General features: G+C 36.6%; 1 protein-coding gene and 1 long non-coding RNA gene across 5 annotated transcripts in view; both read right to left on the bottom strand.

Annotated features, from left to right (window-relative positions):
* Window positions 1-580: 580 nt before the first annotated feature.
* Window positions 581-12,381, bottom strand: part of LOC125252712 (neurotoxin 3FTx-LI-like) — a 49,707-nt gene continuing 37,906 nt past the window's right edge. For 2 of the 4 annotated variants that reach the window (XM_048166236.1, XM_048166237.1), the window contains exons 2-4: window positions 2,985-3,110; window positions 1,022-1,147; window positions 581-885 (exon numbers count right to left, since the gene is read on the bottom strand). In XM_048166236.1, the coding sequence (XP_048022193.1) occupies window positions 818-885; window positions 1,022-1,147; window positions 2,985-3,110 (320 nt within the window). In that variant the 3' untranslated portion in view covers window positions 581-817. Of the gene's footprint in view, window positions 886-1,021; window positions 1,148-2,984; window positions 3,111-3,184; window positions 3,479-12,381 lie in introns of those variants that run through there. The other 2 variants (XM_048166235.1, XM_048166234.1) reach the window with 2 other exon arrangements.
* Window positions 10,295-10,575, bottom strand: LOC125252714. Its single transcript, XR_007181264.1, has 2 exons — window positions 10,481-10,575; window positions 10,295-10,391 (listed from the first exon to the last, which is right to left on the bottom strand). It is a non-coding gene; the product is annotated as an uncharacterized LOC125252714 (long non-coding RNA).

Below are 12,381 nucleotides of genomic sequence, written 5' to 3'. Positions count from 1 at the left end.
AAATAAAAGAATGATTTAAACACGTGTGGAAATCACGTTTTCATTTTGATATACACATTTACATTAATATTAAAGCACTGGAATTACATTACATAGAATTTAAACAAAAATTATATAAATTTCCTGTAATTTAATGACAACGAGTCATTGTCTTGTATTTGACGGCGTTAACATGGTGTCACGTGGATGAGAATATGCATGGAAATTATATGCAGATGAGGTTATGAATAGTAAAACTAGGCGTCGTAAGCTCCATATATGGTCATTTCGGGGAAGAGACGGGGATGGAGATGCAGGTACGCGCAATCTTCAGCTGACTCGGATTTATGAAGGGATTTTTGCGCAGGTTCTGGCATACGCATGGTTTTATAAATCAGAATATTTTTGTGCGTACGCAGAATCTAGCTTTTGCGCATACCTACACTTTTAGGATGAAATCTACGTAACATTTTATAAATGAGGCCCCAGGAACTGAGAAAACGGAAGGTCTTATTAAATACACAAGATAATGAACTCAGTCCAAACAAGTGTGCTGTAATCAGTAAAATAATGAATAACCATGGAAACCAGGGGAACAAAGTTTAGTCACCTTCATTTATATAGCACTTTTTTACAATAAAGATTGTTTCAAAGCAGCTTTACAGTGATAATAGGAAATTACTGGAACAGAGATTGTTTTGACTGTATTTGATTGATTTATGGATAAGTGTGTTTATATACAATCTTATACATTCTCAAAGGATCTCATTTTTTGTGTATGAAAGAATGTGTTTTTGCGCTGATCTTCACTGTAGAATCTGAAGTCTTGAATCTTGAATCACTGAAACAGGAAGTAGAAGAGCAGAGGAGAGAAGAGCAGGAGGAAGCTTCCCTTAAACACTCCATCTAATCAAGATGATAAAGAAACAATTTAATTAATGCTTCTACTACTAGTAGTACTAACTGTAGGCATTGAAAAGTACATGTTCATTGCCAATCAATTTAATCAGTTTTTTAAAAAAGCCAAATAAATATTATATACCTGCTGCATTGCAAAGGTTAGTGTCACAGCACTGGAGAGACACTGTCAGTCCCTCTGGTGTCTGTCCAGTCGCACGGTGACATTCCTTTGCACATCCTTTAGTTGTGACGGACATTTTAGTGGAACCTGCAAAAAGGACAAACCTCCTAAAAAAATAGGCTAAAGAAACAATTCCAGGAATCATGTTCCTCTTGGAAGAGACAAATAATTCCAATTATACACAGCAAAATCCCCAGAGTTAAATCAACTCTGCTCAGAGTAGGCTACATATGGTCCCAATAACATTTGATTTTATGACTGTAAATGATTCCCTTCAAATGTTATTGAGCTTTAAATTATGACATATTTCTGTACGAGCCCATATACAGTGAGAAATAGCAATTATTTACATATTTGACAGTTTATTTTAGTAAATATCATAAATATAAAAGGTGTGCATCATAGCTGACACCTAAATGAACATTTTACAGTTGGTTTTATGACTGTAAATTCCCACTGAGCAAATTACGTCCAGAAGACGTCTTTTTTAGGTCTTGTCTGAGGTTGAAAAGACGTCCACTGAGGGGCCAGAATGAAAGTTTTTCTGACGTCTTTTTTTGACGTCTTCTGGACATCCGATATAGACGAACACGCAGAATCACCAAAGGAGAAAAATCACAATTTTTAAGCCACCATCGTGGAGATGAGTGTTTGCTTTAGTTGGGCTCTTGACCCTTGCCTTATTAATATTAGTGTTTGTTTGGGCAGTTAACTGAGTCATAACAGCCGGACAAGTAAAGAGAAAAGATCAGGTGTCGATTATGGTCTCACATAACCATTAGTCGACCTGAATCACTCAACTGCTTTTTGATGGTCACCACTGTTGAGATTCACAGGCTGATTCTTGATGTCTGTGTGTGCCTAAAATGAATACTTTTTTTTTTTTTGTTCATCACACTTTTTCTGAAATCATTTGAATCATATTGTAAAAGCTGATCTTGTGCTGTAGAATCACAGCGCTGCTGTAATCAATAATGTAAATCTAACTCAGAGATTGGGTTCTTCATGAGTTCAGGTCAAACAATGGTTATGTGAAACATAACCAACACCTGATCATTTCTCTTTATTTGTCTGGCTGTTATGACTCAGTTAACTGCCCAAACAAACTCTAATATTAATAAGGCAAGGGTCAAGAGCCCAACTAAAGCAAACACTCATCTCCACGATGGTGGCTTAAAAATTGGGATTTTTCTCCTTTGGTGATTCTGCGTGTTCGTCTATATCGGATGTCCAGAAGACGTCAAAAAAAGACGTCATAAAAACTTTCATTCTGGCCCCTCAGTGGACGTCTTTTCAACCTGAGACAAGACCTCAAAAAGACGTCTTCTGGACGTAATTTGCTCAGTGGGTTGTTCTCTTCAAATGCTATTTAAGCAAGAAAGGAGCATACCAGTGTCAGATGTAACTTTAGAGACGGTCCCTAAATTTGCAAATATCGAACGTCCAACGCCAAACCAACTTTATGCCAGTTGACAACTCAGTACAAATGTACACATGACTCTTGTCTTTCTTTGGCAAGCACCAAAGGGAAAATGCATTGCACACACATACTTGTACCGAGTTGAAGTACATCCAGAATTAATGCGTCATAACAGAATCAAACATAAATGTATAACATCTGTTTCCCATTATTCGCACTTTTTCGCACGAGTCAAAAACTACCTCAAGCGAGATGGTCCTCAGTGCAGAACACGAGATCCAACTCCTCCCACTTTACATAATCCCTAAACTGCCCGTCTGCACCCCCTGGATCTCGTGTGTTCTGCAGTGAGGGGCTACTCCCTCAAGTGACCGTAAAAACTTTGTTGGGCGTTTCCATCACTCGTTTCTGATGTGATACTTCAAAATGCGCATAAAAACAGGGTGATGAAACATAGCTTCAGTAAACTACGACAGTAAATTTTCCACATCCTGCTGGACTTACCAACTGTTTGTTCCATTGTAGTGCTTGAACATTGGGTATATCCAGCTTCACATGTCTGCACTGTTGTTGTTGCTTCACAGGAACCCGTCAAATCAGGTATGCACAAGTAACACTGGAGAGAATATCCTTAAAGACAGAGAGAGACATTCAGTGATCTCTGTGTACCAAATAATACATTCAATACTTGCTGTTTTTTGTACCTCCAGTGAGAAAAAAGAAAAGAAGTACGACAGAGACTCGCAGATCCATCGTGTCAGAAACAGAATGAAATCACAATGTTTCCGTTCCTTTTGTGTCTGTTCAGAAAGGGGTGGGTTTAATGAGGAAACTTTGTGAAGTCAAACTTAAAGACAAACTCAAACACTCACGATAAATGTTTCTCCTCCACAATAACGATCAGTTTTAAATAATGAATTAGTAGTGTAAGATAATGATTTTAAATGAAAAGTAGAAAAGTTCCTCAGGACAAATTTGACTGTTGCTATTGTAGTAAGTGGCTGGTTTGTAGTGACTACGCCAGCCCGAGATAACGGGAAATTATCAGGAAAAAAAAAAAAAATCAAAAAACGCAACTTAGAAGAGGCAAGAGGCGTGAGTTTCCGTTTAAGCAAATATTTTTATTAAAGTTAAAATAGTTTACAAAATTTTAAACCTCAAAAATTCAGCATTTAATTGTCCTGGTCAGATGGGGGGAAAAAAGAAAAAAAAGAATTAATTTATGCAGGAGGCTTCCTTTATGAGAAGCGGGCTAGGATGGTGCACCCAGTGCACAAAAGAAATCCCACGAGTCAAAATCACATCCACAAAAATCACTGCAAATAATGACCAGAAATAGTGACGCAGCAATAATGACAACCCTTATTGAAGTGAAGCCTGTGCAACCCACAACCAGCCCGTTTCCAAGGAACACTCAGCTCCTGCAAAATACAAAAAAATAAATAAATAAATAAATAAAGAGAAGGAAAAATCACATTAGAAGACAAACAGAGGTGGAAAGTCCAGGGGTCAGAAAGTAAAAGTCCTGCCATATTTTTGTTTTGTTTTATGTTAAAGTTAATGAGATAAATAAATGTTTAATTGAGTGATGATTGACCATTATTGAAGACACCTGATGATAACAAGCAGAATCACCAAAAGAGAAAATCACAATTTTTAAGACACCATCGCAGAGATCAGGGTTTGCTTTAGTTGAGCTCTTGACCCTTGACTTTTTAATATCAGAATTTTTTTGGGCTGCTGTGACTGAGTTATAACAGCCAGACAAGCAAAGAGAGAAAAGATGATCAGGTGGTGTTGGTTATGTTTTCACAATCATTACTTGATCTGAATCTCTGAACTCATTTAGAGCCCAATCTCTGAGTTAGATTTACATTATTGATTACAGCAGAACTGTGATTCTACAGCAGAAGATCAGCTTTATCAATATAATGCAAAAGATTTCTTAATAGTTGTTCTGATAAAAAAAAAAAACTTTCTTTTAGTCACACACGGACATCAAGAATTTAATCTAATATTAAAATGTCAAGGGTCAAGAGCTCAACTAAAGCAAACCCTGATCTCTGTGATGGTGTCTTAAAAATTGTGATTTTCTCCTTTGGTGATTCTGCTTGTTATCATCAGGTGTCTTCAATAATGCTCAATCATCACTCAATTAATCACTTAATTATCTCATTAACTTTAGCAGCGCTTCAGTGGGTGGAATAAAAATATGGCAGGACTTTTACTTTCTGACCCCTGGACTTTCCACCTCTGGTCAGGCCCACACTGGACCAGAAGTGTCGATGACCCAAAGCAGCAGCGCGGCCCAGAGTGAGGGTTGGAGAGAGAGAAAGAGCGATGCATTGCCTATAACGAGGACCCTAAACATAAACGTTTATTACAGTCTCAACTTAAGGCATACAATGATTTACAAGAGAGAAACAAACAAGTTACTCACCTTATAATTAGACGACGTGACACTCACAACCACACACACACACACACACACACACAAAGTCATATAGTAGCTCCTTTAGTTGGTAGATTAACAGCTGGCGCTCCGACCTGGCTATTGTGCTGCCATGACGCACAGGTGGGCACCCTGTAGACACACCGCACTGGAGGTAAGCAGTACACCACACACACACAACTTTTGTAGATGTATGTCAGAAATAAAGTCAATCTGGTTAGTAATAAGTGAAGTTGGTAATGTTGTTTGTGGAGATGTTTAATCAGATCTTCAGTGATTTAATGTCTTTTATCTTCAGTTGATTTCATTGAAGCCTGTGGTTAAAGTCGTAGTTCTTGTTGTTTCTCTGTCCTTCAGTGATTCTGCTCGTTATCACCTAATTATCTCATTAACTCCAGCATGTTTCTGTGTTACATTTAACAGCCTGTAGTGTGCACACTAAGCAGTGTTCAGTTCATCTGGGCTAACCCATGTGGGGCCTCCATGGAAACCGTGGACAAAAATGTCTGGGCCCCAGTTAGGCAGCCCAGGTGACACCCATCTGGGCCCCACCATGCTGTGCTGGCTGGGTAACGTTGTGTGTAATTTAAGACGATGTTAATATATTTATTTGTTTTAAAAGTTGTAGTAACGTGAAAATGTCTTGACAACTTTGAAAATGCAGTGGATTTATGGTTCCCAGTATGCTTTGCATAGGACAAGGAGAATAAATGTTAAAATTTTGCAGTAAAAGGAAAGAGTTTCTGATGTGTTGGATTTTGTGGTTACCATTATGCTGAGTAGTGCAGTGTGTGATTAGGGCGTGGGTGGCTTCATGTGATACACTAAAATAACCTTACGAGCAATGATGCACTACTTCCTGTGATGGGTACTTATGGTTCTTTAAGCTTCCATGTTATCTAGGTCCTATGTAATATTTAATATATTAGGGGCCAGATTTATGAGCAGCTTGTGCTAATGCAAACCCTCTTTTGGGATTAAAATCTTACGGCTGACATTTGTGGTTTCCCTTTCAGATGCCAAATTTATGGGAGGAGGATATTTACATATTTTTACAACTGCTAACATACTTTTGTCCAATCTGTAGTCACATTTTCAAAACTCTAAACACAATTAGCACAACATCCATCTGTTGTGACCGCACCTTTAAAGGGTTAGTTCACCCAAAAATGAAAATAATGTCATTTATTACTCACCCTCATGTCGTTGTACACCCCTAAGACCTTCTTTCATCTTCGGAGCACAAATTAAGATATTTTTGATGAAATCCAATGGATCAGTGAGGCCTGCATACCAGCAATGACATTTCTTCTCTCAAGATCCATAAATGTACTAAAAACATTTTAAAACAGTTCATGTGAGTACATTGGTTCTACCTTAATATTATAAAGCGACGCAAATACTTTTTGTGCACCAAAAAAAACTAAATAACGACTTTTTAACAATATCTAGTGATGGCCGGTTTCAAAACACTGCTTCACGAAGGTTTGTAGCATAACAAATTGAATCGATGGTTCGGACCATCAGAGTCACGTGATTTCAGCAGTTTAGCAGTTTGATACGCGATCCGAATCACTGATTCAAAACAAAAGATTCGTAAAGCTCCGAAGCAGTGTTTTGAAATCTCCCATCACTAGATATTGTTGAAAAGGCGTTGTTTTGTTGGTTTTTTTGCTGCACAAAAAGTATTCTCATCACTTTTTAATATTATGGTAGAACCACTGAACTCAGATGAACTGTTTTAAATATGTCTTTAGTAGCTTTCTGGATCTTTAGAGGTTCAGTGACATTGCTGGCAATAGAGGCCTCATCGAGCCATCATCAACAATATCTTAATTTGTGTTCTGAAGATGAACGAATGTCTTACGGGTGTAGAACGACATGAGTAATAAATGACATTATTTAAATTTTTGGGTGAACTAACCCTTTAACACAATTCATGCCACTTTCACACAAAATGCAGTCAATTAACATGTTTCTAAAATTCTTACATTTTCTTTTCATACAGGCTTACTCCATACCAAAATCATGGATCTTTCTGATCTCATTTACAAATGCTTAAACACAGCATGACAGAAATGAAGACCTAATGTTTCAGTTTTTAAACCTTTACTTCTGCAACAACAGCAGCTCAAATGTACTGAAAAAATATAGGCTACAATACAAATACTGAAACAACTGATACACATTTTTAAGTAGCAGATCACTGAAATATTGAGAAATAGCAGATTTCAGTCTCAGTTGGAGGTGTTACAGTTTTTTCAATTGCTAACAAGCATTGGTCGATACGGAAACCACATTTTCAAAACTTATTCAGAACCAGAAGTCTATGCGTACAAACTGTGAATCATTTTTCATTGCTTTCACACAAAATGCATTCAATGACCACATTTTCCAAAATCCATGAACACTTTTGTCATTCATACTTCACCATCTGCAAAACACTATATATTTGCAGCACATTTCTGGAATGCTAACACACTGTTTTCAAAACTGATAAAAGCACATTCAAATCAGAATGATGGCAAACGCTGAGTATTTCTGCAGGAATTATACTGAAATATAAAATATTAGCAGAATATTTACAATGAAATTAAATAAAAAGTATTCCAAACACAAGTAATTGGATCTTCAGCTGAAAGCCTACCCAGCTGTCCTATTTTTAATCTCAATTACAGTAATCTTCAGTAATCTTTTGGTAAATCTGGATGGCTTCAGAATGATTCTGTTTAGAATCATGGATCAAGGAAGACACATTGTTGCGGAAAGAAGAGTAGCAGAGAGAGGGAGGACCTTCACAGTACTGTACATCCATCCGGCCATTCCATACATTCCAAAGTGCTTAGCCTCTGGGATCGAGGGGAGGCTGGAGTCTTTCCCGGAATCTTAGTCATACATAGGCAGGAAAACACTGAACAGATGGGCGGTCCATCCCAGCAATGACTCACTTGCACACATTCATATTCACAATCACACTTACGGCAGTCTTAAAGTTTCCTACCTCTCCTGTATGTCTTCGGGGAAACCCAGAGGAAACCAATGTAAACACAGAGAGAACAGACAAACTCCACACAGAAAGACTCCTGACACAGCTGTGACTCCAATACTGCATGCCATTATACTAGACATGGTTTTGATGGGGTTTTGTTGTTGTAATTATTATTGCTTCAGGATGTTTTTGTTGTTTCAACTTTTACTTTCCATTACATGGACATACAGCAAAAAAGGACTCTTTTTGTTCAATGTGGATGCAGAACAATGAACAACAATATGAATAAAAATAAAAAGGTTAATTGTGACTTTTTATCTCACAATTTTGAGGGAAAAAAGTCAGAATTGTGAGATGTAAACTCACATTTGCAAGAAAAAAGTGTGTGTAAAAAAAAAAAAAAATCACAATTACCTTTTATACTTTTTTTCCCACATTAAATCGCTCAAGATCTCAGCAGAGGATGATTCATCAGCTATTACTACAAACCACTTTGACTTCATCTACAAAAGTTCTTTTTAAGAATTAACAGGGGTTTAGATGTTGATGTCTTATTGAAAATTCCATTCCAAGTCACCATTATGGTGATTAGTGTTTGCTTTAGTTGGACCCTCGTGACCCTTGACTTTTTAACATTAACGTTTCTCCGGCAGCTACAACTATTTTCAACAGCTCTGTTACAGTCTATTTGGAGCTTTAGTCCGACCTACTTAAAGCTGCTCTGACCTAAATACAATATTTGCCAAATGGGTAACACTTTATTTTAGTTTCCTTGTTACACATTATATCCTTCCCGACCACTGTGGCCCAGTTTTTCATAAACATTAGTATTTTACACATAGTTCCTTAATTGAAGCTCTATTGAAGTTCCTTAATTGAAGCTCTATTCTATAAAATCACAGAAAACATGTGAGCTTGACAGCTCCAAAAATGACAAAAATTATAACCTAGAAAGGCACCATAAAAAAGTCCATGTGGCTTCTGCACTATTTTACAAGTCTTTGGGGACCATAACAGATCATTGTGTCATGATTTTTATGGCCAGCCAACTTTAGTGATATTATGTAAATTGTCCCTGTGCAAAAGAGCTATGTAAAATGCTTCAAAATTCATTGTATCAAGGAAATATCATGTTTTATTTAATAAAACATCCAGTATGCTTTTTAGTATCTTATCAGAATACCTAAAATAGTACCTGAAAAAATTTCAAGCTAAATACTCATTACAGAGCTGCTGGATTCAGTGCAGCAGGAAGTAGGAGAGCAGAGAACAGCAGAGGAACAGGAAGCTCTGGGAGACACTCTGACAAACAAGCCGCACCCTGCATTTTTTTTTCCCTGACTGAACGTCATATGGAAGTAAAATGAGTGCTGACTTTAAAGGGGTCATTATTATTATTTTACAATGTTTCCTGAAGTGCACTTATAGGGTCGGTTGATGAAGTTGAGTTGAGGATGTGATTGGCCCTAACAGAGCAGAAACAACATAACTGTTGACTTTCATCTTCTAAATATGCCATTTTAGGTATAAGCATGATCAACCACCTTGGAGTGGAATCTGTCTGTGTGTGTGATCGAGTCTCCAACCGTTCAATTCATATGGATTAGTTTTACGATCTCCTTTTGAACTATCAAAGTGTCAGTTGTGTAGCTGTCAACGGTAGGACACAAATCTCTCAGATTTCAACAAAAAAAAAAATAATAATAATTTGCATAGGACAAATTCATTTGTTCTGAAGATGAACTAAAGTCTTAGGTGTTTCAAAGGAAACACATGAACAACAGGAAACATGACTATTAAACCAAAAGACAGACATACAAATACACACACTGCATATGTTAAATATTGTAAATGTGAACAGTTTCAATTAATGATCATATCTTTATAATACACCTTAAAAAGAAGCATTGTGCATTCAATGCATTTATGTGATTTATCTTCATATATTTGTGGATTGAATTGTGGGTTAGGTTTAGGATGCACATTGTGAGAAGAACAGAATACAGAAGTGCAGTTCACAATTTGGTTTTGTTTTTTCTTCTTTTAGTCCAATGTACTTTAAGGGGTTCGTTCACCCAAAAATGAAAATTCCGTCATTAATTACTCACCCTCATGCCGTTCCAAAGAGGTTCATTCTCGTGTGTTGCGCAATCGGCACATTTGAGCCTCTGGAAAAGGTTTGTTGCGAAAGTTTTTTGTACCAAAGATGAACAAAATTCTTGCAGGTTTGGAACGACGTGAGGGTGAATAATTAAGAATTTTTATTTTTGGGTGAGCTAACCCTTTAAATTTATGTTTCATTTTCAGATCGTTATATAGAACAGCAGAGCAATAAACAATCTTAAGAATGTGTCTCATATTCACTGATCTTCACTGTAGAATCTGAAGTCTTGAATCTGGACTCACTGAAACAGGAAGTAGAAGAGCAGAGGAGAGAAGAGCAGGAGGAAGCTTCCCTTATACACTCCATCTAATCAAGATGATAAAGGAGTTAAAATCAGGCTGCTAAATGAATACATGTAAATGTTAATTAACACATGGTCAAATAAAGGCCAATACCTGCTGCATTGCAGAGATCAGTGTCACAGCAGTGGAGAGACAACGTCCCTGTATTAGGTTGATGTTGGGACCCAGGAAAACAAATTAAGGTACACGTTTTTATGATGGTGAAACCTGCAAAAAATGAAAAGAAAAAAAAAAAGACAGTCCTCTCTCTCTCTCTCTCTCTCTCTCTCTCTCTCTCTCTATATATATATATATATATATATATATATATATATATATATAATGTATATAAATATTTAAAAAATTTCAGAAAACATGCACCCCTTGCAATAGACAAATAATTGCAATTATGTGATGAGATTAACATATATATATATTTCTACTTCATATTATCACTTTCAGTAAACTACGACAGTAAATTTCCACATTCACACTGAACTTACTATCTGATTGTTTCAGTGTTGCACATTTGGTATGTTCATATGGACATGTCTGCACTGTTGTATCACAGGAACCCGTCGAATCAGATGAGCACTTGTAACACTTGAAAGAATATCCTTAAAGACAGAGAGAGACATTCAGTGATCTCAGTGTACCAAATAATACATTCAGTACTTGCTGTTTTTTGTACCTTTTGTTTGTTAGTTCACCCAAAAATTAAAAGTCTGTTATTAATTACTCAGTAGTCACGTGGACTATTTTAGTCGCGTTTTCATCTATCTTTCTGGAACGACATGAGGGTGAGTAATTAACAGAATTTTTGGTTTTGGTTGACTAACTTTTTAATGATTTTAAATTTTTAAAAAAGTCAATTGTTAATTGATGAGTTCACTTTCAAATTAAAATTTCCTGATAATTTACTCACCCCCATGTCATCCAAGATGTTCATGTCTTTCTCTCTTCAGTCGGAAAGAAATTTTTGATGAAAGCATTCCAGGATTATTCTCCATATAGTGGACTTCAATGGACTCCAAACGGTTGAAGGCCAAAATCACAGTTTCAGCGCAGCTTCAAAGCGTTCTACACGATCCCAGATGAGAAATAAGAGTCTTATCTAGAGAAACCATTGCTCATTTTCTAAAAGGAGTTTTTCTTATGAAAAATAAGAGTTTACAGTTACATATTTTAAGTTATTTTAAGGCATACATTTTTTTCACAGGAAAAAAAAAAAAACATTTAAATATGTAATCTTGGTGATCAAAGATGAGTTTTAAGGGATAAAATTATTGACTTCAGGGGGACATTAAATGTTCATTTTCAAGATTAAAACATTTCACAGGATTGATTGTCAGATGCAGCTCTCCTCTAATTTCACCCGCATAATCAGATTAATGAATTAAGATCAACTCTCCTCCATTATCTGCTGGCTTGATGGCAACATCTGCTTTTGCTCAAATTGTGAAGGGCCTCATTTTCCAACTTATTGATGTTATGTCTTATTTTAAATTCAAGAGTCTAAAAAAGCATCCCATACCAATTTCAGAAAGTAGTGATAGGAGCACTCATAGTTTGAGACAGGAGTGACTTTTGGGTTTGAAATTGGTCTGTTATCAGTACTGATGCATTATGATCATCCTTATAGAAAAAATGTTTCAATTTAATAGACCAGAAAAAATAAGAGGTTTGAACAGTCTGAAAAGGATCTGAAGTGAAAGTAAGAACACAAGACAAACCCTTATTAAGGACAGACATTTACAAGGCAGTTAATGAATGATCAGATAAATTAAAGCCTAAGCTGTGAGAGTTAAATGGGTCCATCCGGTGTTGAATCTCCTTCCGCCTCAAACTTCTCTTGCCTCTCCGACAACGCTGGATCCATTGCGATGTATGGATCAGCCTCTGTTGGTTGAATGTCCTCTTATTGATTGATGTGGGACATGAAACATCCAGTTGAAATGCAAACTGCTTAATTTCTGTGCAATCATGAACGGTCACCTAAATATGTTGGATGTGAT

Source organism: Megalobrama amblycephala, linkage group LG18 (assembly GCF_018812025.1).
Source record: "Megalobrama amblycephala isolate DHTTF-2021 linkage group LG18, ASM1881202v1, whole genome shotgun sequence".
In the NCBI taxonomy this organism is placed as follows: Eukaryota; Metazoa; Chordata; class Actinopteri; order Cypriniformes; family Xenocyprididae; genus Megalobrama; species Megalobrama amblycephala.
Note: the sequence above shows the minus strand (reverse complement) of the source record. Positions and strands in the feature narration are given on the sequence as shown.